This window comes from Oryza brachyantha, chromosome 10 (assembly GCF_000231095.2).
Source record: "Oryza brachyantha chromosome 10, ObraRS2, whole genome shotgun sequence".
Classification (NCBI taxonomy): domain Eukaryota; kingdom Viridiplantae; phylum Streptophyta; class Magnoliopsida; order Poales; family Poaceae; genus Oryza; species Oryza brachyantha.
In genome coordinates, this window is record NC_023172.2 from 15792772 (window position 1) to 15818495 (window position 25724).

Here is a 25724-nt window from a genome sequence, read left to right on the forward strand (position 1 = left end):
TATAGCACCTAGGGCCTAGTCTCAGGGTGGAAACCCGAAGGTCATGGACACCAAGACAGAAGCCGATGTCTAGAGCCTGCCCCTACATCCCCTACGGCAGAATGAAGAGAGGAATAAAGACAGAGGATAAAACGAAGAACAACGAACTAAGGGTAATCCAATTTCGATGGCTTATCAAGTAGTAGATTGATTTAATTTTTGCATAAGTAGAAGGTGATCAAATTTAGACGGCGTTCTTTTGTGGGTTAAGTAACTGGCAGGTAAAACATAGCAGCGGATTAGTATATGATTAATTAATTATTAGCTATAAAAAACTTGAAAAATATATTGATATGATCACCTTCTTGGTTAGCTATAATCAACTTTCTTATATAATTTTTTTTGCAAAAAGCGAGAGAATTTGGGTTAGTTAATTTGGGTAAAGAACAAGGCCTAATAATAGAATTATTCAGATTAAAATCCAATATTGTGGCATCAGAGCGAATTTTAGCCATTTGATTCCATCATTCCTAAGAGAAGCCATCTAAGCTTTAGGGCAATTCAATTTGTTTAATTTAGATCAAATTAGATCGGACTAGGGCTCATGTCTTTACTGTTCATGCATGTTAGTTTCAACTTCAAGTTTTATTGTGGAATTCGTTTTCAATTAACATTACTAACAGTACAATCCAAGTTTTAGGCAAAATTTGTTGAATCCCTCAAAGTCCCTTAAGCTCAGAAACCCTAGTTCAAAAAATCCCCCGTTATTAGAAATCCTAGAATCCAAAAAAAAAGATTTTTTTAAGGTACCCACAAATGATTATGAGGCGTCCATTGCTTTGAATCCGACGGACCTAATTTTATTATACTACACTGCTAGTGTTTATTAGAAATTCTATAAGAACAAAATTAGAACTAAACTATATAACTTTACGATAAAATTGCACATCATATATTATTTTAAAATAGATAAATATATCTTACCATAGTTTAGAATAAAATATTTAATATACTTATAAAAATATATTAATTTTACTACACTACTACTATTAGTAAAAGGTACAGTAACATTAAAAAATGATTTTTATGTATTCTTCCATAACTGTGAGCCGTCCGTTACTTTAGATCGAACGGATCTGATTTTCTTATGCTACGCTAGTGTAGTAAAAATTTTATAGGGGTAAAATTAGAACTAAAATATATGACATTACAATAAATTTGTGTATAATATTTCATATTAAAATAGATAAATTGCTAAGTATATCTTAACAAAATTTCAAATAAAATATTTAATATACTACTATACTACTACCCTTCCTATCGAAGGTACCGTAACAATGCCCTAAAAAAAATTTCCCAAACGATTGAGCACAAGTTTCGGTTCTAATTTGGATTAGAGATTTACTCAATTTTAGAGTTTTAACGTAAAATCTAAGTTTTAAAATATGAACTTTAGCATATAAACATAATCATAAACGAAAATAGGAGTGTGCAGTCTCCCCAAGACCGTAATCAGTCATGCCGTGAGTGGTACGCACATTAGTGAGGTTGGGCAAGCCTCCAGTATGAACCAGTGAAAGTAACAGCACCGGTCAAGCTGGTAAGGTCAATGCCTGTAGATTCTTTGCCATCCACTGTCCACCATCACCAAGCATGGGTGATTGCTCGATGCACAAGAGATACGGCTAATGGCTGGAGGCCTGTGACTGGCCAGTGCCAAATTGGGCTAGGAAAATGTACTAAACGACGACAGCCATATCCCATACGCATTGCAATTTGCAAGCGCTAATGCGCTGTAACTAAATTCAGATGAACTTATGCAATTCAACAGCGAGCCGGTAGAGAAAGCACCTACCCATAACTTTATGTTTTGAATCATCAGTTTACCCATAATCAACTAACAAAGAGTTTTAACCAGAGATACTTCGTTGGTAAATTAATAATTAAATGCTATATATAGCTAGCGTATGAAACAACACAAAATGAAATTGTGCATTAGATACCATTAATTGTTTCATTCATTAATCCAAACCGGTCTCTTTAGAAGACATGACACTACTGAAAACTGTGAGATAAAACTCCTCACTAAAAGTGGCCTTATTATTATATGTGGTGGTGGATTTGGTCAAAAGCCACCAGGATGGACCAGCGAAAGAAGCAAAAATTCTGGCGGCAACCCGACGAAGCCGGCAAGATGTATTGCTAGCTTGCTCCTGAATCCATGGCTGATTGCTCTAATTGCTAACTGTACCTGCACGGTATAAAAATAAATTCTGGAAATTAACCCTATTGATCAGCAGCAAGAGAACCAACACACAGCAAAGCACCAAATCGAGAGCTGCAGTTTGAGAGAGAGAGTGAGAGAGAGAGAGAGAGAGAGAGAGAGAGAGAGAGAGAGAGAGAGAGAGATTAGAAAGAAAAGAAGAAATTCGAGATGTCCGTTTGGAAGGTGCTCCTGGTGATGGCCCTCGCGTTCATGTGCGCCTTGCAAACTACTACCACCACTACTCTACTGGTACAAGGTAAATCGATCGATCTCTGTGCTAGCTGTTTATACATGACTCTTTAGCTATAATTAACTTGGTGCTGCATATATGTAATTAACGGCTAGTTCCATACTCCTAGATGAATCACTAGTTAGATAGAGAGGGGCAGTGAACTGACATGCATGATTTTTGAACTGTGTTAATTAATTAATAATTATACGATGGATCATGGATGATGCAGGGAGATTTGTGCCGGGGCCACCAGCTCCTGCGGCCAACCCCAGAGCTGGGGGAGGGGTATGCATCAACTGTGAAACACGAGACGAACACGAATCCTCTCCTCCTGGTGCAGCCTCGCCGTAACAGATCGACTCATCAATCCAGCAGCAATATATGGAGCACATAAGCGTCACGCAGATTCTTCCATGTTTGCCAACATATATGCAGCCCCTGGTTTTGCACTGTAATATGTTACAGTTACTTGATTCTTGTCCAACTTCGATAAATTAGCCTTAGTCTAAACATGATCTCCTAAAGCTTATGCGGAATTGGTGATTATATATAGTACTGAACTGGTGGAGGAAACCATCGTCTTAGAGATTGCGGGGGTTAGGGTTATTGGTGAAAAAATCCAAACGATATATTTATAAACGAAAAATAATTTTTAAATAAAATATTCATATATATGTTCGTATCAATCTAAAAGCCAAAAAGTAAACCCACCCCTAATTCAAAAGATGGGATCATGCAATGGTTGTCGGCGTGGTTGGAGGTGTGGTGAGGGAATGCCGATAAGGTTAAGGGTTCCAGAACAACTATGTCGGTGAAGGAGAACACAGTAAGTAAGGTGAAGTTTACTCTTCGATCTATCCGCCTTATGTGCACCTTAGGATCGGCAGACTTAGTGGTTGTTTGGATCTAGAGACTTTTTTAAGTCCTTTGTCACATCGGATGTTTGGACGTTAATTAGAAGTATTAAATATAAACTGATAACAAAACTAATCACATAAATAAATACTATTTCATTAGACAAATTTTTTAAGCCTAATTAATCCACGATTAGCAAATGTTTACTGTAGCATTACATTCGTTAATCATGTACTAATTAGGCTCAATAAATTCGTCTCGTGAAATAGTCCGGAGTATGAGGTGTGTTTTATTAATAGTCTATATTTAATACTTCTAATTAGTGTCAAACATTCGATGTGATAGAGGCTTAGAAAAAAGTTCTGGGGAACCAAACACCCCCTTAGTTAGGTTAAGGTAGCTACTCATAAGTCAGCCGTCACCAACGATCAGAGCAGCAATTCTTTCATAAATGTGTTCGCCAAGGAGATCGAGGGTGAGTGCGTTTGAGAAAAATGACGCATCCAATCATTGTGCTTAGAACATGAATGTTTGTATTATTTTTAATACACCTTTAAATATTGTTTTTAGGATAATTGGGATCGTAGAATTGGGGTACTGCCTAAGATTTGGTAGGTAAAGAAGGGAATTATTTGGTCGCTAGTTTGTGCTGAGATGAACCCACTGTATTAGTTACATCCCCGCATGAAAATTTTGAGTAAACCAAAGTGTTGTCACATGTATTTTGTTTGTACACTCGCACAGCATGGAACATTAATTAGCAAGTTCATGTAACAAGCAGGAGGCAAGGAGTTACATACACATTGCATGGTTTGTAGCCGGTTTAATTTGAGCTATACCTGATAAGAGCATTACCAACTGTTCATCTAAATTCTATCATCCATGTTGTTATTTGCATGACTATCTAAAATATATTCTCTATTTATATCATATATCACTCTAGCAGAACATCTATATTACATCATCCACATATATTTTTATTAATATTTTATAACCACCTTCTCTTATATTGATATTGCTCTCTGCTCTTGTAATCGGATGTTAAGATATAGATGGAGGAGAAAGAACATCCTTATTTGAATGTTCGCTTTTTAATATGGGTGATGCTCTATTTTTAGACGATGGGATAGATGATTTGCTAGAACCATTTTTTCCCTCACATCATTTATTTTTAGGATAGATAATCTATTGTGTTTGCTCTAAGATCGATATAATGTTGCTTGGCCATATGCCCATATCTACGGTGGATTAGAGCAGGTACAATAGCAGACTATAAACCAGCTATAAACATATTTTAATGAGATAAAAGAGAGAAGAGAGGTGAGCTACTAATTTGTAGCCAGCTGCACATGGGTTTCAAGACAAAATGTGTGTATAACATGTGGGATCATATATTGATGTTTTGTATGTAACTATTGTATGAATTTGCTATTAAATTAAATAAATTGGAGCTAATAGTTGTTCGTACTATTGAACTTACTTGCTCAAAGGTGTAGTGAAGCCGATGGGTCAGTCAAGCCTCTAGGATGGACCAATTAATGGAGGGAGCTAGCAAGTTGTGTACCTCGAGCTGCCTAGTGCCAAACTGGCCGTGGAAGATAGTAGTATTATAGAAGCAGAAAATGACGGCGAATTACCTGTACTCCCCTGGACTGTTTATAAATCCTGAAGCGGTACGTGAACCCCATGAGTACGTCTGCAGCAAAACACACTAGAAGTGGAGATGGCTGTTTGGAGGGTGCTCCTGATGGCCCTGGCGCTCATCTGCGCCCTGCATGCTTCTTCTGTACACGGAGGAGGTAATAAGTCCAATTAATCTCCTTGGCTAAGTTTTTGCTGCATTTTTTTTGTAATTAACGACCACAAGTAGTACTATACTACTTTAATTATAGGGTTAACTGAACATACACAGTATAATTTCGATGCAGATAGAGGTGGCGGACCTCCACCTCCACCTCCTCGTCCCAACACAACGGATGCCCCTCCTCCAAGTGCGATCCTCCAGGTGCAACCTCACCATAACAGGACGCAGCTAGGCTACCTATCTACTGTTTCCGTATCAAAATATATTGATGTGTGTTCTTTTTAATTTAGAGAGACTGAAGCTGTAACAAGAAATTGTTGTGATTGGCTGAGATAAAAAATAAATAAGTGAAGGTTATAAATAATTGAGATGAATAGATAGTTGTATTTTAAGACAAATTTGAATTCTAAAATTATATATTTCAGACGGAGGGGTTTACTTAACTTTGGATCGATCGAAGATGCCAGGGAATAATAATATACTCCCTCCATTTTTTTATGCCATTAACCTTTTCATTTACGTTTGACCATTTGTCTTATTTAAAAATTTTGTTTAAATATACAAATTTATAAATTATATTTACAGTTACTTTAGTAATAAATCAAATCACAATATTAGTCAATAATTGTATAAATTTTTTGAATAAGACGAAGAATCAAACGTAGATCAAAAAGTCAACGGTATTAAAAGAAAATCAGAGGGAGCAGATACTTACGTGTATATACATTTATAATCAAACAGATGCAGTTTCTCCCAAGTTACACTAATCCTTTCCCTTCTTTTTTTTTCATGGACGGGTGAGCCAAATTTTATGAGGAAAATTTTATCATATTTTTTATATAAAATTTGGTACCTTTCGGTCCTATCTCAAGATACCAAAGTTGGATAAAATGCAGCAAAGTTTGTTTGTGGTAGTGGAGCACCATATTGTGGATTACTATAGTACCGTTAATAATGCTACCCAAATTAATATACTGTTAAAATATAGAAATCATCACAATGTAAGTAGAGTTTTTTACCATCCTTAAAGAATACCTCAATTTACCACCATTTTTAGTGTAAAAAGGTGGTACCTTGAGATACCAAAGATTTATACTAAAAATTTTGTTACCTTAGGGTACTTTTTAAAAATGATAAAAAAGCCCACGTAAGTAAGTTTGTTATATTTTTAGGTGAGGATGAAAAATACCTGAGACGTTTATAGATTAAACTGAAAGTAGTGCAATTATCTTTGCTTGATCTTCTAGCCGTTGTCTTTTCAGCTCCTGAGCTTCAGAAGCTAGTTCTAAATTAGTATTGTTTGAGGTTTGGGGCTGAGATGGAACAACATTAGTTGACATTTGTACAGCAGAGCTATCGATAGCACCATCTGCAAAGGCAAATTTTCCATGACCGGTGCTTTCGTACATAACTTGTGCACTAATAGGTCCTTTAACCCATTGAACATCAGGGTCATAGTCATGCATCCCATCTAGGGGATACAAACAATCACCCCGAACAAATATATATATGCTATTTTTTGGTTAATGAATAGAATCCCGGCATCTACATCCACAAGGGAATATACTAGTTAAACGATAAAGCAATACATATGTAAGGATGGGCAAAGGTCGACCCACGGATAATTTACGGCCAGCTCTAGTTCAATGAAATGAACTAAGTTTCATTACAAAATAAAATTTAGTGCATTTAGTTGAACTAGAGTCGACTTTAAAATACCCGTGGGTCGACCCATAGTCTTCCCTAACATATATTCTATTTTTCATAATTAAGAAACAACAAAACACAATAAAAGAAATAAATAAATAGACTAGAAGACTAAGCTTCTGCCTTTTACTGCCCGGCAAGCCCTATCACGCTAAAAAGTTAACTGCATTTAGTCGATCTTAATACACAGTTCGAGCTCCTCTCATCCACATTACATCCTCTTCGGATCTGCTTCATTCGAGCAAGGCTCAAGCTCCAAATGAGCTGAGCCCAAACTTGTGCATAAGCTCACGTGCTCAAGCTAAGCTCAAGTTTCAAATAAGCCTAACAATATATAATTTTTATTTTTGTTTAATAAGCTAGCTGATCAAATACACGATTTTTATATATTCACATAGTAAATTAGCATATGATGACATTATTACTATTCCTTTTACTACTCTTCCAATAATATGATTAACTAAAATTAGTTATTTTATCATGAATTATCCTCAAAATATGTTCTCTGTACTTATAACCGACCTCGATCGTCGAGCTTGAGTGAAAGCTCAAAGGCTATGTAGGATCGAGTTCAATCATAGATAGGCAAGCTCACTTGAGCTTGGCTCGTTGACAGCCCTACATCTACATGTAACAAAGAGACAAGGAGTTGTACATCGCATATATCTACTAGGCCCTGCTTAGGTTTATTGTTTAGATCCATGGCTGATAAGATGTTATCAAGTCATACACACCGTATTTATGATAGAATAGATGAGGTGGATATATACATGGTTTCTATTACCTTTTAGGAGTGGTTAAAAAACTCGCAAAGATACACCAGGAAGGGCGCAGTACCTATGGTTATCGGGGCAAATCTGGGGGGGGGGGGGGTGACCGGGGTCTAACTTGATGAAGTTACCATACCGCTGTGGATTTAGTGAGGTCGGTCAAGAGTTCAGGATGGACTCGTGCAAGTAGCAACAATTCTGGTGCCATCTGAGTGCTACTGGTGGAGCTGGTAATAAAGTTATTGCTTGGTCCTGGTTTTTCCTTGTCTGGCTTGGCTGGTTGCTCCATGCACATGAGACTCGGCGATTGGCTGGCTACTGCCAAATTGGCCCTAGAAAAACAGGCCCAAACGACAGCGAACTGTACTGTACTGTACTTAAACTGATCCTGATTTCTGAAACCCAACAGCTAGCATGAAGAGAACCAATACTGTACAGTACACAGCAAAAATTAAAGCAGCGAATCGAGAGATTAGCCTAGGCAGGGGTGCAGTTTCAGTCAGAAATTAAAGTCGAGAAGTCCGTCTGGAAGGTGCTGCTGATGGTCCTCCTGGCGCTCATCTGTACCCTGCTGCTGCACACTACTCCCGCACAAGGTAATTCTGTGTGTTAATTGCATTGAGAGAGAGAGAGAGTCTAATATTACTATACGTTGGAGTTAATTAACTTTGTGCTGCATGTAATTAACGACTGGATCGCTAGCTAGAGAGGGTTTACTGAATGGAATATGTATGATGCGTGCAGGCAGGGGTTTTTTAAGGCCACAATCTCCTGTAGCCAACCCCAATGGGGGGTGCACCCACCGCTGTCAGAGAGCACGCGAATCCTCTCAACACGCCGCAGCCTCACCGTAACAGCGTACAACTTCGTTGCTATGGTTCTAGTATGTACGAAGCTTTTGCTATACCTCCTCTTAATCTGAACAGTTCACATTATATTCTTACTCGGATTTTGAGGATGTGTACTTTATACAATTAAAAAAGAAAAAGAATTAGCAGCCAAAAACTTGAAAGGCGGCTTTTCTATGTATATGCAAAACCAAAACAAGATTATAGCGAACACATGATCTGAGTAGATGCAGTATATGTGTGTGATCATCTACAATACTGTAGAGAAATATGGTTTATGTGAGAGGAATAGTAAAAATGCAATAAATAATGAATGGATACTGTAGCTACGGTACTTTTGAAATGCTCACGGTTTATTACTGTAGCAACGGAATATTTTAAATGCATGTTACTATATGACAAGAGCATATTTTTTATTCTTAAGTAGGTACCACCGTTTTTTATGTAAAATTTGATACCTTCTAATATCTAAGGTAAAAAGAAATACCAAATTTTTCATAGAAATCAGTTGTACCTTGATACTTTCTCGAGAATGATAAAATTGCTCATATGATAATATAGAGGATCATGTTCTATATACGTGTGCCAACCAGTTTGTCTATGTACCGTGCATCACCATAGTGTGGAGCGAACAAGCATGAGACAGTCGTATTATAGTTGAGCAATTTTGCACTCTTTAAATAGATAACAACAGGTATCGAAATTTTAGTGATATATCTCGGTACTTATTTAGGGACTGTAAAATTACTTATTATAGTTTGACGTACATAAATACAACAGCACACCGTACGTACATGAGATTGCATCTGCACCGGCTGCCTGCGGGATCGATCGAATCTGCGCCATCCCCGGCACCCGCATGCATGCAACAGCGGCCATGCGCTGGCTGCAAACATTCTAATGGTCCTTGAGAAGGTATTACGAGGTATCAAAATTTTAGTGTAAAATTTAGTACCTCCCAGTAACTAGGTATCAAAAGATACCAAAATTTTACATTAAAATTTTAATATCTCTCAGTACCTACTCAAATACAATAAAATTACTTATCTAAGAGACCGATGACAAAAGGAAGAGAAAATCTGAAGTGATAATGGACTGAGTAGTCAAGTCGGTCAAGCCCTCCAGGATGGAACGATAATGGAATTAACAACAAATCCTGGTGCCATAGATCAACCAGAGTGAGACGTTTCATGCATGTCGTGGAAACAACGAAGACTTTGCTGGCCAGCGCCATATTGGCCCCGGGATAAATTATTGACTCCTAGTAAACGAAACATAACAATAATATCCGGTAGCACTAGCACCTACGGGAGCAGGGGGAGCCAGACGTAGGGTAGCTTGGGCTTAAGCCCACGCTTGACCAAAAAATTACATTAAAAAAATAATCATATTTTAGTTAAAATATATAAAAATATTAATGCTCTGTTGTTTAGTCTCAGGCTTGATAAATCTCTGATTCCGTCTCTTACAGGAGGTATATTTATCTTTTTTTTCTTTTCTTTTTGCGGGAGGTATATGTATCTGTCTTTAAAATACTACTCCTTGTTTAATTAAGCTTCTTTACGTGATCTAAAAACAAATATTGAAAAATAAACCACGATAAGAAGATTCCAAAATCAAGTTAAAAAATTAAATTTTAGCTTATAAGTATAAATAGAAACGAAAAAAAACTTGGTCGGATACGGATTGATTAGTCAAGTCGGTCAAGCCATCCACGATGGAACGAGAATGGAATTAACAACAAATCCTGGTGCCATCGCTGATTACACTTTCAGCGTGAGGCGTTTCATGGATGTCGTGGTCTCGTGGAAAAAACGAAGACTTTTGCTGGGCAGCGCCCAATTGGCCCCGGAAAGGCGCATTGACTCCTAGTAAACGAAAGTTAAGAGTATCTCCAACAGCTCATCCATCCCATCCTTCATACTAGAAATAGATAGAGAATGAAGAGTAAACGTTGAGCTCCAACAGATCATCTATCTCAATATCTATTTGTAGATGTCATCTATATTAGGGGAGAGAAACTCTATATTTAGATGTTCTCTCTCCAATCCTCCAAATAGATATAGAGGATGTCATATATAGATGATCTGCTGGAGTACAAAGGGATATGAAGGATAAAAGCGTTTTAGATGATCATCTAAATAAAAATATGGATGACCAAATTTAAATTAGCTGTTAGGGATGCTCTAACCGTATTACCCTGCCTGCCTCTGCAGCAGGCTCTATAAATCCTGAAAACCCAACGGCCTTCCTGCACACAGGCAACAACTTAACCAAGCAGATCGAGCTGCGATTTCAGTCACAGATCGACCGGGATCAAGAGATGAGGAAGCAACGCAGCTCGTCTTCTGCTGCTGCAGCAGCAGCTGTGTCCCTCTGTAAGCTGCTCCTCATGGCCCTTGCTCTCATCTGCACCATGCACACTGCCCCCGTGCAAGGAGGTAATTAAGGTCCTGCTTAGTTCAGGAAAGAAAATTTTTGGTCGATCAGGGCTTTCGGAGATACAAATGAAAAAAAAAATTACATAGCTTGTCTGAAAACCACAGGATGAATCTTGTAAGCCTAGTTAGTCCATCATTATCAGATATAGGTTACTGTAGCACGTATGGCTAATCATGAACTAATTAGGCTCAAAAGTTTGGTCACGATTTTCTCATTAACTGTGCAATTAGTTTTTATTTTTATTTATATTTAATGCTTGATTTAGTTGTTCAAAGATTTGATATGACGTTTTGAATAAAAAAAATTAAGAACTAAACGGGCCCTAACTATACCGACTTGTAGTATGAATCTGTCAGAGTTTCAGATTATGTTGCTGCATGTATAAACTGGAATGGTAACTCTGATGATGGATGGATACGATGCAGGGAGAGCAGCAGCAGAAATTGGGTTTGGGGCACTGGATCCATACCACACGCCGACCGTTGTTCCTGGCCAGCCTTACACCCGCCCATGCCGACGAGAATACAACTGCTCTCCAGGAGTAGGCTCACCATGACTGCAGTCGTCTGGAGTAGTATTGATCTCGATCAATACCATACCATGCATGGTCTGCGTGCCTCTTATACATAAAAAACAAATAAAGCATGCAGCCATTCAGTGTTTGGAACGACCATCTGCTTGTTCATGCACAGTCACAGTGTGCAGCAGTGCAGAGGACGTACGTCAGGCAGCAGCACAAATAGTACTTTGACCGTGATGTACTAATGTATGGTGTATTTGTTGTTAATGTATATGTTATCTCACGCCCGCTTAATTATTCCATGTTGTCTACAAATATCCTGTTTGGACTCTTCGAACCTTATGGTGACACTCATCTAATCAGCGCACGTAAAACGAAGAAAACCATTAGCACATGATTAATTGAGTATTAGCTTTTACAAACTTGAAAAGGTAGATTAATCTGATTTTTAAACAATTTATATATATATATATATTGCAAAAACATACTGTTTAATAATTCAGAAAACATGCGTGCGAAAAAAAAGAAAGTTTCTCTCCGTGGTCACTTGCGTGCGAACAAGCCACTGCTACGTTAAACTGAACATTAGCTCAATCAGTGAAAAGAGAGAAATTATACCTAAACAATAAGCTGAGAGCATCCCAGCAACACATCTATTACATCATCCATCCTGAAAATAGAGGATGATAGATACAAATTATGCTACAGTAGAACATTTATCTTATTTTCTATTTATGAATATTATCCATAATAGAAGAGAAACTCTATATTTGAATGTTCTTTCCTCGTTCTCTATAGAGATATAGGAATATCATAATATAGATAATCTGTTGAAATACAAAAGAGATGTAGATGATAAAATTGTTTAGATAATCAACTAAATAAAAATATAGATGACTAAATTTAGATGAACTGCTAGAATGCTCTAAATTTCCTCGCCGGTTGTCCAGCTAACTAATCTAATGGAGCATACAAGCTTGTTGGAGCCGTCGATCGAGGACATGATTCAGTCAACCAGCATGCAAGGTTTTTCATCTTTGCGTAACCGAGAGATCGAGGGAAAATACTACTATATCTCAGAATTTGTACTGTGTTAAAGAAAATACGATGGGAAATGTCCAGAGACAACGCGAAGTCACCGAACAGAAGAATAAAAACAAAGACTAGATCTAGCTAGCGCGATACAGGATTAAAGACAACCTCGAGCTAGTTATGATACAAGGAATGAAGCATAACACGTACTAATATCTTGTAGCACTAGCACCCACGTGAGGTATATATGTGTATCTGCTTTTGAGCTAGGGCTGGTAAATGCTACTACTTGTTTAATTAAGCTTCTTTACGGTGGATTGAGTAGACATATTTATAAACATGAAATAATTTATAAATAAATTTTTTATATACGTGTTATTAATGATCTAAAAGCAAAGGATGAAAAATAAGACATAATGAGAAGACCTCAAAATCAGCATCAAATTTAAGGTTGAAAATTCAAATTTTATCTTATAAGCATAATTTAACAGAAGCAAAAAATGCTTTTGAGATTGGATTGTTTAGTCAAGTTGGTCAAGCCCTTATAAGCATAATTTAACAGAAGCAAAAAATGCTTTTGAGATTGGATTGTTTAGTCAAGTTGGTCAAGCCCTCCATGATGGAACAATGGGATTAACAACAAATTACAAATCCTGGGGCCATCGCAGGTTACTCTGTCAGCGTGAGACGTTTCATGCATGTCGTGGAAATAACGAAGACTTTGCTGGGCAGCCCCGGAATAAATTAGAGGCGCATTGACTCCTAGTAAACGATAGTGAACCGCACTACCCATTACCCTGCCTGCCTGCTTGCCTCTGCTGCAGCCTCTATAAATCCTGAAACCCCAACGGCCTTGCCTGCACACAAAGCAACAGACTAACCAAGCAGATCGAGCTGTGATCGAGATCAAGAGATGAGGAAGCAACGCAGCTCTTCTTCTGCTGCTGCAGCAGCAGCAGTTGTGTCCCTCTGCAAGGTGCTCCTCATGGCCCTTGCTCTCATCTGCACCATGCACGCTGCCCCCGTAGAAGGAGGTAACTTTAACTATATGGATTTGTAGTCTGAATCCGTTAGAGTTTCAGATTCTGTTGCTGCATGTATAAACTTTGAGAGCAATTTTACGGTCTTTTAAAAAGACACTGTACCAAAATTTTAGTATAAAATTTGATATATGTTGATACCTTAGATACTAGGAGGAGATATTAAAATTTGGTACACTAAAATTCTAGTATCCGTAGATACCTACTCAAGAATCATAAAATTGCTCGAACTTTATATTCGTAACTCTGACGATGGATGGATACGATCGATGCAGGGAGAGCAGCAGCAGCAATTGGGAGTGGGGCACTGGATCCAACCTACACGCCGCGGGTTCCTCGTGGCCAGCCTTACACCCGCTCATGCGGAGGACCCTACACCAAATGCCCTCCACCTCCAGGAGCAGGCTCACCATGACTGCAGTCGACTGCATATATGCTGCTACTGCATACTGCGTGAACACCGTGCATATTGATCTCGATCAAATACCAATATACCATGCATGGTCTGCGTGTCTCTTTATTATAGCTATATAAACAAATAAAGCATGCAGCCATTCAGTGCTCTTGGATGATCGATTAAGACAGTGTTTGTTTACTTACTCCTGTGTTTGTTCATGCACAGTCCCAGTGTGCAGCAGTGCAGAGGATAGTACGTCAGGCAGCAGCTCATATAGTACTGTGACTGTGATGTACTAATGTATGTATATGTACCTCACGCCTGCTTAACTATTCCATGTTGTCTACAATATCCAGTTTATTTACAGCTTAATTAAGTAATACTGCTATGTTAAAATCAACACTAGCTCAATCAGTGAAAGGACGGAGAGAGAAGAGAGAGGAGAAAGAAAACCTGAACATTAGGCTTAATTTCCTTGCCGGTTGTCCTGCTAATTAACGGATCATATAAATTAGATCGAGGACATGGTCGATTCAGTCAACAGGTTTTTTCATCTTTGCGTAACCGAGAGAGATCGAGGCAGGAAAATAGATCTCAGCTAGCTGGGCGTTCTCCATGCATGTTGGACATTCAACTCCATGATCGATCGAGCTATTAATCTTCAAATTAAGCAAGACGGTTGCATGTATTGCATTCAGCTCGTCTTGATGTTATTGATCTGAAACGCACTGCATGCCAAGAGTTTTAGCCAGAGGTGTTAACTATAAATTACTAGTGCTCGTTACAAGAAACGTCCTGCCTGAAACTCATCATGATGCTTGAAACCGAGTGGACGGCGCGATCACGCCGGCGGCGAGGATCATCGGAGGAACGGGGGCGGAACCGAAATCTCCGATGACCCCTTATTGCGGCGGCCGATCCCTCCGGACTGTGTCCCTCTGCAAGGTGCTCCTCGGGGCCCTTGCTCTCATCTTCACCGGAGGAAGAAACGATGGATGTTTTGCTGACATGTGGGACCTATCTTTTTATTATTCGTATTTTGACGGGTGTCTCATGTAGATGTCACATCGGTCAAAAACTTGTGTGATACTGCCTTAGGACCTCGGTTAATCTAGTGTTGCAAAAACAGGGATGGTGGTTATTTCTTGTTCTGTGGTGTACAAATGGTTTTTTTAAACTTGACGGCGAGAATAGGGACCTAAGGTGAACTTTTTCCTCCGAATAATCGAGATGAACGTTCGGGCCTGTGAGCAGGCTGTCGTGGACCCTTTTTAATTTATCCGGCCGATCAATCCTCACGATCATTTTCCTCAAGAGTTCATACGATATACTATTATCTAGGGTTTATTAGAGTGCTTGATGCAGCGGATAATAGTAATAGCGAAGTCGGTCAAAAGCGCACCTTCGCCCTCCAGGATGGACTAATGGAATGGAAGTTACTCCCTCTGGATTTATTTTTTTAATTGTCATCGTTGACTTTTTATGTATGTTTGACCATTCGTCTTATTCAAAAAAATATATAATTATTGATTAGTTTGTTATGATTTAATTTATTACTAAAGCAATTTTAAGTATGATTTATAAGTTTATATATTTAGACAAAAAATTTGAATAATATGAAGTTTAAACGTAAATTTAAAAGTCAACAGTGCCAATTAAAAAATCAGAGGGAGTAGCTTGCAACGTGACAATCCTGAATTTTGTTAATTTATGCCATTTTGGCGCCATCTTATGTTGTACTGAAGCAGTGAAAGCTGGCAAGGACAACGAGAGCTCTTGATTCTTCCTTGCAGTTGCAGATGAGGCAAAAATGACCACTGGCTAGCTTGTTGCCAAATTGACTGTGGAAAAAAGAGAACTATATATGCCAGCTGGTAATTAAACGAAAGCGAACTGTGCCCACACATGCACCGATGCACTGAAATCGCTATAAATTCTGAACCCAGCAGCCGAAAGAAGCAGCAGCAAATCGATTGTTCGATCGAGAGGTGCAGTTTCATCCAGAGATCGATCGAGAAGAAAAGAAGGTAGAGATCAATGAGGAAGCAACAACGCAGCTCGTGTTCTTCTTCTTCTGCTGCTGCTGCTGTTCTGTCTCTTTGCAAGGTGCTCCTGATGGTCCTCGCGCTCATCTGCACCCTGCAATCTGTCCCCGTACAAGGAGGTAACTAGATACAGCGTAATGTCTCACTCCATCCAAGTTAGTGTTTTTTTATCATCTTAAAAAAATGTACGTGGATGCAACATATTTTTTAATGTAAAATTAAATATCTCAAAAGTTATCGATGTGTCTTAATATATCATAATTTTACACTAACTTTTTAAATATCTTAACGTATTTTTTTAAGATGGTAAAAGAAACCCTTAAAGTTAACCTTAATTTGTGCTGCATGCATGTATCGACGGCAAGACAAGGTTAATTTGTTAACTGAATCAAGTATGAGTACATATATACACCGTAGAGTAGAGTTTATGTATTATTCTTAAAAAATATCCTAAGAATCCGAGATATCATATTGTCCGCACTAAATTTGTTAGATATCTCAAAATATTTTTTAAGGACGGTAAAAAAACCACTCTACTCTACTCTGTACGGTGATGCGTGGATGGATATGCAGGTAGAACGTTAGCAGCAGAGATCATCGGGGTGACGCCGACGACTCCTGCCCGGGGATGCCGAGTTCCCTTCAAATGCTCTCCGCCTCCGGGAGCGTCACCATGATCGATGGACAACCACACTCTGTCTCTGGGAGCCTGCTGCCTACATAAATAAACAAATAAACCTGCAGGGGTGCCAACCTTGCAAGTTCCATTGTGGCATTATCTTTGCCTGCTGTCATTTTATCTCTGCTAGCTAGCTGGTTCATGCACAACAGATACAGTGTGTAGCGGACGTGTGGCAGTAGCAGTATGATGTATTTGTCGTGAATAAATTAAGCCACAAATGGAAACAGAATTAAGTTTTCTATGTTTCGAATAAGATTCGATCAAACTGTATATTTGTCTTACAGTATTTATCTGATATCATAAATATATATGATATATTTTATGATATGTTCCAACATAAAAATGATGTCCTAACTATGTACGGAAGTCTTGATTCAAGGTTCAGTATTATTTTCATCTTTGTGTAACCAAGGGGCAGGCGAATACCCGAGTTGTATGACGGCCTTAATTTGCCCAGAGATGTTATTTGAGTACTTTTCAGTAACAAAAAAACTTGAACACATATTGCTTGAAAGTTAAAACCGATCCAAATGTAAGATCATAGCCATGATCTATATTTTGTGATGAACAATTGGCTTGTAAATTGATAGAATTTGGTTTGGAAACAGTTATGTGTTGGTGTCGGTGTGTGTGACTAATGTGGGTCATGTTGCGATATCTGTACTCGAAAACAGTCGGTTTGTCTTTATGTGTGCAGGTGACTTGAAGTCAACTGTGATCAATGGCTGGTAAGTACCATGACTAGGTTCAGGGAGGAACCGAGGTCTGGATGGTCGGGATGCCATATGACATGGTTGGATAGAGTTGTGATTCTCGGAGATCAATATCGGTCACCGGCGGTGGGATCGTGACTAAGCTCAGGAGGGAGCTGAGGTCCGGACGATCAAGAATGCCGAGTGACGATGTTGAATACGAGATGGCATACGGTGGAACAACATCGTATAGGATGGAGTAGTAACGGGCTTCACATGTTGTATGTGTAAGCATCGGAAAATCGCGAAGTAAATCGGATAAGAAAAAGAGGAAGGTGGTACATGAATCGGATTGCTACAGTGGCACGGGTACTGTAGCAAACCGGCCCGAACACTGTAGCAGGTTGGGCTACCGTAGCAACCGTGTTACTGTAGCGTCGATGTTTGGTTTTGGATTCTAATTGGAGATGAGTCCTACTAGGATAAGTAGTATGATTCCTAGTCAGAGAAAGATTTTGTTGATATAAATAGGTATCGAGGGGTATGTCCCCGGTGTGCTTTTTGGTGAGATTTAGTTATTGATTTTAGATCGATAATTTTAAGAGTGTTGTTGGTGTACTTTGTAAATAACAGTTGAAGCAATAAAGTTCACATCATTCAATCTATGTTTTGTGCTTTTATCTAGTAGTGGTTTTCTCTGGATCTCGATGATCTGATCAGCGGTACAGGAGCGACACGATCAAGTTAATCTCAGAAGTGGCGCAACTAGATTGGCGGCATAGGAGCGGCGTAACCAGAGGTAATCTCAGGAGCGACGTAACCAGAGGTAATCTTTTATTTCCGCTAAAAGATTTTTGTGTTTTGGTTCAATCTACCATTCACCCTCCTCTGATAGGTCTGTTTAACTCTGTTTCGATCCTACACCAAACACCACGCACAATCATTTTGCAGATCTAGATTGTAGTACTCCAGTGGGAGCGCCATGGACGCATGAGATTGCCTTATCCCTGGCGTCACTAGAAAGCCTGCAGGAACATGGTACACAAGCAGGGAAGCCCTGGATGATTTGGAGACTGGCTGGGTGGTGCCAAATCGGCCCTGGAAAAAAGAGACCTGTTGTGTTGACCCCTGGTAAACGATAGCGATGAACTGTTATATTTTGCCCTGCAGCAGCTATAAAATTCTGGGCGCTGCCTCCATGTAGAGTCAGAAGCAGTTAGCAGCAGCAGATCAAGAGGTGCAATTTCAGATAGAGAAAAGGAAGTTCGAGATGGAGAAGCAGAGCAGATCTCCTTGTTCTCAAATGTCCCTTGTGCCGCATGTAGTTAGTGACTTGACTAAATAGAATCAACTCAATCTGTTGACAGAAATGCTACTAACCCTAATGCTTTGAGAGCATTTCATTTTTATATAAACAAGCTTTATTGATCTAAATAAATTGCATTAAAGTTATGTAACCCAAACTGATAACTCTTCCGGCCTCTACAAAACTAGGAGTATTTCATGAATTATTACGATAATTAAGTGAGGCGAGATTTTCAATCAGACTGTCCTCAATTGGAGCTGACAAGTCTTTGTTGAAACTGGACATCCACATTCAAACAGGTAGATGATGAATATTATATGGCTGTCGGTTGGTTGCAGATAAACGAAGAATATCTTAGTCAAGCCCTCCACGATGGACCAATATTGGACTCAACAGCAACTAATTCTGGTGCCATCCCAAATCGTGCTGAATATACTAATCCTTTTGGTGGTCAGTGCCAAATTGGAAGAGAGCCATTGACCCCCTGGTAAACGATAGCGAAACTGCATGACTCATGGCCCTATAAAATCCAAAACCCTAACAGCTACTAGCTAGCCTCTAGAGAAGCAAGAAAAGAAGCCAGGAGACGCAGTTTCAGTAAGAGAGAGAAAGAGAAACAGAGAAGATGAGGACGCAACGCAGCTCGTCTTCTTCTTCTGCTGCTGCTGTTGCTATTATGTCCCTTTGCAAGGTGCTCCTGATGGCACTCGCCCTCATCTGCACCCTGCACGCTACCTACGTACATGCAGGAGGTAAATCTATAGCAGCTTAACAATTAAATTGATCCGTTCATTCAGAGAAGTTTTTTGTGGCTTTGTGCTGCATGTAACTGACGACGAGCTAGACAGTATTAATTAACTGAATGAAGTATATATGCATGATGTGATGGCTGCACTGCAGGGAGATCAGGTGTTGGGCCGCCTGCTCCTGCTGCCAACGATGAGCGGCACAATACCCCGGGCTTTTATACCGGTTACCCTTCAGCTGCACACCCACCATGAATTCTCTCCATCCAGAATTCCAGATGGCCTGCCTGCCTGAATGAACAAATAAAGCTATATACATCCAAGGCTGTGTGTGTGTGTGAGCGCACGCCTCGACTAATGCTACAGTATTTCTTGCTGGTAAAGGTGTTAGTAAATTTATTTCCTAAACATTAATTTGATCTTGGTCTGTATATACATAATAAACTTATGTGGAGTTTTGAGTTGGTGAACTGACCGGTGGAAGAAGCGTTTGTGTTTGAAGAATGGCTCTGACAAGTTAACTTATCTTCACTAACAAATCAACTGTCGATATAAGTTCTGAACCCAAAAACCCAGAGAAACAGCAAAACCAGGATCGTGGAAGTGAGGCCTCCCGGAGGACGTTATCCACTGTCCCTCATGTCGTGCGGGGCTGTATGTAACTTGGCATGGGCCCGTTTGTCGGCCTGGTCATAAGGACTGCACGAGGATGTGTGTAATGGGCCTACGGGATGTGCTGGGTCTCCTTGTATTTCTCAAAAGAGAAAAAATTTATTTGCCTCTCTCTACTATTGGTTCAATCCGATTTACATACATATAAACCATAAAATCAGACACCAAGGCTCCCTCAACTTTTGATACCAGTTTATTAGACCCCCCTTGACTGGTTAAGAATGGTTCCAGTTGATGTGGTGCCTACGTATCAAGTAGATTTGGTTTTTGTCATATATAGGGGCTGACATGTAATTATAGTAACTAAAATAATAAAGAAAACTCAATGGACCTAAAAAAACTTGCTTCGGTCGTCACAACTGCTCCGAAAGCATGCACACGTCGAACAACACCAACTTGCTCCGGTCCAACTTCAACTCTCGTAGGTTGATCTCCGTCTTTTACCTTCGTCAGCGCTGATGCACCCCGACACACCTGGTACATAATGTGTTGTTGAACCAGACATGCCTGATGCTCGTCGTGAGCATGAACAACCACATCACGAAGAGTAGTGATGGCAATTATACCCGTTTATTCGCGGGTAAAAACCTTAATAGGGTTAGGTTTGTTCTCTATTTAATATTTACGGGTATTTTATTAGGTTAAAAATAATACCCGTTTACCCGCTTCGCCTATTTACCCACATATAACACTGACAGATGGCCAGCCATTTATGTATATATAGGAAATTTTAGGGTTTCATCTCTAATTCCCCGTCACCCCAGCGCCCAGCCGAATCCTCCCCGCCGTCCTTGGCCTCGCAGGCTCGCACCCACTCGCGGCCTCGCCCCCGCGCCGGTCCCCTTGCCGCCGGCGCCCCCATCCCCTCGGCCGTCCCGCCGGCACCCGGCGCCGTCCCCGTCTCACCGACGCCGCCGCCGCCTCCCGACGTCGTCCCCGTCCCAAAGACGCCGCCGCGGCCGCAGTCTCAACGACGTCGCCGTCGCCCGACGCCGTCCCCGTCCCTCCGACGCCGCCCCCGTCCCCGACCCGCCAACGCCCGAGGCCGCCGCCCCCATTCCAGTTCGGATTTCTGGAGGTGAGGCCGTGACTCCGTGAGGGCAGCTTCCTCATTGTTGTACAATCTCAGTTCAGATTTAGTTAGATTTCAAACTTTGTAGATAAATTTTTTTGCTGTTATATGCAATAGTCTTGTGGCTGTTATATGCAATAGTCTTGTTATTTGATGATGTCTGTCACTGTTTCATTTCCTAGAACTGGAGCAATAATTTCATCCGTACTTGGCATGCCATTCTGGTCAGGTTTTTCAGCAAATTTCGTTAGTGTTGTCCTAGCAGGCTTGTTGGTAAATTTTGTTTGAAGTATGTCGTTATCACCGGTTCAGTTCTGTTCTTTCTATCAAGTGTGGCTGTCAACCTGTGGTTGTTCATGTTTTGGGCGGGTATACCCGCGGGTATCCTGTACCCGTGTACGGGTAAACGGGTATACCCGCAAGTATACGACCCACGGGTAACAGGTATGGGCGGATTTTATACCCGTGATGTAGTAACGGGTATACCCGCGGGCATAGTTTCGGCTGACGGGTACGGGTATGGGTAGTTACTACCCGTGCCCGTCATGCCCGATTGCCATCCCTAGTGAAGAGGTGTCCTAGTCACTAAGGTAGAGGATAAGGAATGGCGCCCAAAAGACAAGGAGGTGCATGTATCGGCATCATGGGGATAGGTAGTGCCGCTTACCTTCTAATTTTGAGAGAGGTTGTTGAGCGTGTAGATGACGATGGTGTCGGCATCATGGGCATCATGTGGAATTAGGCGAGCCAGAGCATGTGGATCCAAGCGTTCATATGGTAGTATTAATTGACTATGGTTGTATCCTTTAACCTGTATTTTTCTCAATTTGTCCCCAACTTTGCGCTTATACGTTCTGAACAACTAAACGACGCATTTTTTAAAATATATATAACTTTAACTTTATAGTAGCTAATTCCATCATTTACACTATTAAATAATTATAACAAAAAGCAGATACTCTTTTATCTTTTATCTAAAAGCTGAAAAAAAACACAACCGAGTGTGGCCAAAAGATTCAGATTGGAAATAAGTTTTGGAAAGGACCTGTCTGCAATTTCGAGCGTTATAGGAGGGGCTAGCTCCTAAATCTCTCGTTCCCCATTTTCGCTTGAAGACGGTGACGGCTGGCGGCGAGGATGGCGGCGGCGCGGGGACAGAAGGCACTGGCGGCGCTGCCGCATCTGGTGAAGACGCTGCGCAGTAGCGAGCCTGTCTCGAACGCCCTGAGGCTCAGGCACCTCCCGTCTCTCAGGTAGGCGCGCATCGGGTTCGCTCCCACCCCCTCTGCCTCCTGCTCTAACCGGAGGAGGGGTAGTTGATGTGAATGTTTCGATTGATTGGGTTGTGAAATTTGTGCAGGAGGACCTTCTCTCTCTATGATCAGATCAACCTCATCGACAGCGTCCCCGAAGATCAGCTCCGCTTCCAATCGTAATGTCTCCTTCATCCTTTCCCCTTTTTTTCCATTTCTCTTCGTGGACAGCACCGACGGCTTATCGTGATTTGCTGTTTTTTTTCTAGCTCCTGTACAGGAATGCCTGAAATGCTGATAATGTTGGTTGTAGTTTGGAATATTGGGATTTATAGATAGTAGGAATGATTGCTGCCTCAAAGCTGTGACTAGAATGCAAAAGTTGCCGACAAGTTTAGACCTATGGATATAGTTTAGTGACCTACATAGTTGTGTAATGTGACTTCTCATGAACTAGTTCAAGCAGAGAAATGCAGTCAATCTAATTCTTTAATATCTACATTTCAAACAATGGCTATGATAAAGTGAAATGATATTGTCAAAGCAGATTATACATTAGAAGAGGACATATTCAAACAGAAAGATTGCAGAAATATCTATCTGGCTGGTTGCAAATACATTATTTTGATGGCCCAAAAATCCATTTAAGGTTTGAATATGTGTTCATAAGTCCTTGTATCTCACTTGGATCCAATGTTCTTGGGGTGACCCATTGGTTACCCAAGGATTTGAATTGGATTGCAATTTCTGAAAATAACTGCAAAGGAATCATAATTATCTTCCCCAAAATTGAAGCTGTCTTTTTAGGATGAACGAGGAAAAAGAAGATAGCATGTCTGAACATTTTTTCCACCTGCAAACAGTTACCTTCCTCCTTAATACTTATTGGATTCCTATCCATGAGGTAAGGTTGAGATGACAGACAAAAGGAACCTGGTAAGCTGGAAAGATATCTTTCTTGTTGACCGAGCAGCTACAGCTTGAAGCTTCTAGACACACATAGAGCTGTGGATTCTGCTCACACTAAATGGACCCAGCAATGCATTGGTGTCGTAAAAAGTGTGCGATAACATAGCTTGTTCTTGTTTCCTGTTCGCCCCTTCTCTTGTACTCTGCCTTGGTCAACTGCTTACAACCCCCTGTTATTGTAAAACCCTGTTTGAGATCAATATAATCAGCTGGGTTGCCTTGATACCTTGTTGAGTCCCCAAAAAAATATTTTTCTTATTTGGAGAGGCTATCTTGACTAAGTATTTCCTCACTATTCTTCTTCTCTATTCTATATATGATATAGTGCCTAAATGGGTATTGGGAGAATGAGATAAATCCTTGATTCAGTTTTAAATGATTAGGAAGACAAATACAAATGCATTTAGCTTAGTGGGAGTTGATACAGATGATGAACAATATGGTAGTAAACTTTTAGGTATCATAACAGATTTGGAAAGTGTGTACTGCATATGTGCAGATGTGTGAAGGTTATGATATGCTTATGTTGTAATATTTGGTATGTTTCCTTGTTAATCTGTCTATCTGAGCTAAACCTTGTACTGTACTGCGAGGGTGTATAAAGACAATCAATTTGCACTACTGCCATGAGTAGTGGATAGAACAGAATTTTCATGTGCTCCAGATAATTTGCTAAATTTTCTGTCATTGCAATCTCAATGATGTTTCAGTTTGCAGTAATAACCCACATGACAAAACTAGTAACTTTTAACATGCATGAGTTTTGCCATGTCTTGGAGGCTTGGAGTTGTCAGATTGTCTCAGTCAATGTTGTTTTTTTTTTCTGAAGAAAATTTCAATAAGCTCTCCCACTTTGATCCATCCCCTCTAGTTATTGATTATGTAGCTCAAGTCTGTTTTTCTGTTTGCAGATATGATGATACAGGATTCAAGATTAACAATGTAAAGTATGAGGGCAGTTTGTTGATAGTAGAAAACAAGATAATGACGTGGACACCCAAAACATTTGCGGAGATAACAGCTGAAAGGTAGGGCTCATTCTCATACTTAAATCTCCGAGGTTGTTGGAAGTGTTGAGTTCCCATTGCGTATATCAATTAACATAAAAGTCATGTTTGCACTTGTGTCTGTGATAATATTCCCTTCATCTTTTATCTTTTACTTGACTAATAACTCTCTTCAATAATGCAGTTTGTCAATCTTCAAAGTTGTGCACCCTATCCCAGGTACCTCTCGTGCTGGTCAACACTTTGTAGTTGTGTGTGGCATTTTGTCATGATTGATATCCAGCCAGCCATTTTTGACATGCTAATGTTATCACCTATGCCAAATGTCCATATGCCTGTTTTGTTAAAGATCAAAGACATGGTGCAGCTTCATTAGAAAGCTAATATGGGCATGGGCTGCTTATCAATATTGAAAGCTATGCGTAATGGTAATTCACAAAGATTATTTTAGAATTTTTGTGAGAGCATGCAGTCAATGTACACCTATTCTGGAATTAACTGAGTAGTTCAATTGCCCAAAGCATTTTTCTCCTGCTTAAGATGTGGTTCAGGAGACCAGGACGTTGCACTTGATGGATGGATAGTTTTTGGTATTTCTGAATTGAAAGCGCCATTCGTGGCTGACATCATCCTGTGTGCTATGCTTCTCCAGAGATTTTGATTCTTGGTTGTGGAAGAAACATCCAACCTATTAGTCCTGAGCTCCGCAAGTTTGTTCGGTCAACTGGGATGAAGTTGGAAGCAGTTGATTCGGTAAAAACAATATGCTCCTTATGCACAAGCACAACATCATCAAATTCTTTTCGTATACTTCAATGTGGCAAATAGTTGTAGTTTCCCCACAACCTATGATGTTAGTGTCTGGACATGCCTAATGCTTCCATCGTTTGGCAGAGGAATGCGGCTTCAACATATAACATTCTGAATGAAGAGGGCAGACCAGTCGCTATTGCACTTCTTCCCTACGGAGTGGTTTCTTGAAACACGATGGTTACCTTGTGCGGGTGAGCAGGCTAGCTGATCAGGTGTCTTCTCCTTTCCAAGTCGGTACTCGATAGATCCAAGGAATCAGCTGGAAATTCTGTAACATTAACCAGTGATGTCGCCCTGTCCCTTTCTCTTCTCCAACTCCCTTTGGAGAGATCACACCTTGGTTTTGTGAGTTATTCTCTTGTAATCGCGGACGAACAAGGTTTTTGACCTAGTAGTATACATCAGAAGTTCAGAATAACGAGGCTGAAACAACTTGATTGTGTTTTTGACTTTTTTTTCTTTATGTATCATCACACTTACCAGTTTTTTACTCTCTTTGTCAGTCATGTTGGCATTGGGGTCTGACCTGGCATTTCCAGTTCTCTGCTGCCAGCACGAGGGTGCGAAGCCCTACG

The 25724-nt window shown here is 40.1% G+C and overlaps 2 protein-coding genes and 2 long non-coding RNA genes across 4 annotated transcripts; all 4 read left to right on the top strand.

Annotated features, from left to right (window-relative positions):
- Window positions 1–4761: 4761 nt before the first annotated feature.
- On the top strand, window positions 4762–5510 carry LOC121055562. The gene is made up of 2 exons (XR_005812637.1): window positions 4762–5131; window positions 5261–5510. It is a non-coding gene; the product is annotated as an uncharacterized LOC121055562 (long non-coding RNA).
- A 5200-nt stretch (window positions 5511–10710) lies between these two features.
- On the top strand, window positions 10711–11720 carry LOC107305123. Its single transcript, XR_001551220.1, has 2 exons — window positions 10711–10902; window positions 11329–11720. It is a non-coding gene; the product is annotated as an uncharacterized LOC107305123 (long non-coding RNA).
- Window positions 11721–13305: 1585 nt separating this feature from the next.
- Window positions 13306–14241, top strand: LOC102718210. The gene is made up of 2 exons (XM_006662023.3): window positions 13306–13489; window positions 13771–14241. The coding sequence occupies exons 1-2, from the start codon at window positions 13369–13371 to the stop codon at window positions 13908–13910; spliced, it is 261 nt and encodes an 86-aa protein (XP_006662086.1). The 5' UTR covers window positions 13306–13368; the 3' UTR covers window positions 13911–14241.
- A 7887-nt stretch (window positions 14242–22128) lies between these two features.
- LOC102718490 (NADH dehydrogenase [ubiquinone] 1 alpha subcomplex assembly factor 3-like) lies at window positions 22129–25589 on the top strand. Its single transcript, XM_006662024.3, has 6 exons — window positions 22129–22360; window positions 22468–22539; window positions 24241–24357; window positions 24521–24555; window positions 24989–25089; window positions 25231–25589. Exons 1-6 carry the CDS (start codon window positions 22245–22247, stop codon window positions 25315–25317), a joined length of 528 nt encoding a protein of 175 aa, XP_006662087.1. The 5' UTR covers window positions 22129–22244; the 3' UTR covers window positions 25318–25589.
- The last annotated feature ends 135 nt before the right edge of the window (window positions 25590–25724 follow it).

Coding starts and splice junctions, on each gene's coding strand:
- LOC102718490 (XM_006662024.3), top strand. CDS start 22,245: ATGGCGGCGGCGCGGGGACAGAAGGCACTGGCGGCGCTGCCGCATCTG. Junction 22,361..22,467: donor AGGCACCTCCCGTCTCTCAG/GTAGGCGCGCAT, acceptor AAATTTGTGCAG/GAGGACCTTCTCTCTCTATG. Junction 22,540..24,240: donor GATCAGCTCCGCTTCCAATC/GTAATGTCTCCT, acceptor TTCTGTTTGCAG/ATATGATGATACAGGATTCA.
- LOC102718210 (XM_006662023.3), top strand. CDS start 13,369: ATGAGGAAGCAACGCAGCTCTTCTTCTGCTGCTGCAGCAGCAGCAGTT. Junction 13,490..13,770: donor CGCTGCCCCCGTAGAAGGAG/GTAACTTTAACT, acceptor CGATCGATGCAG/GGAGAGCAGCAGCAGCAATT.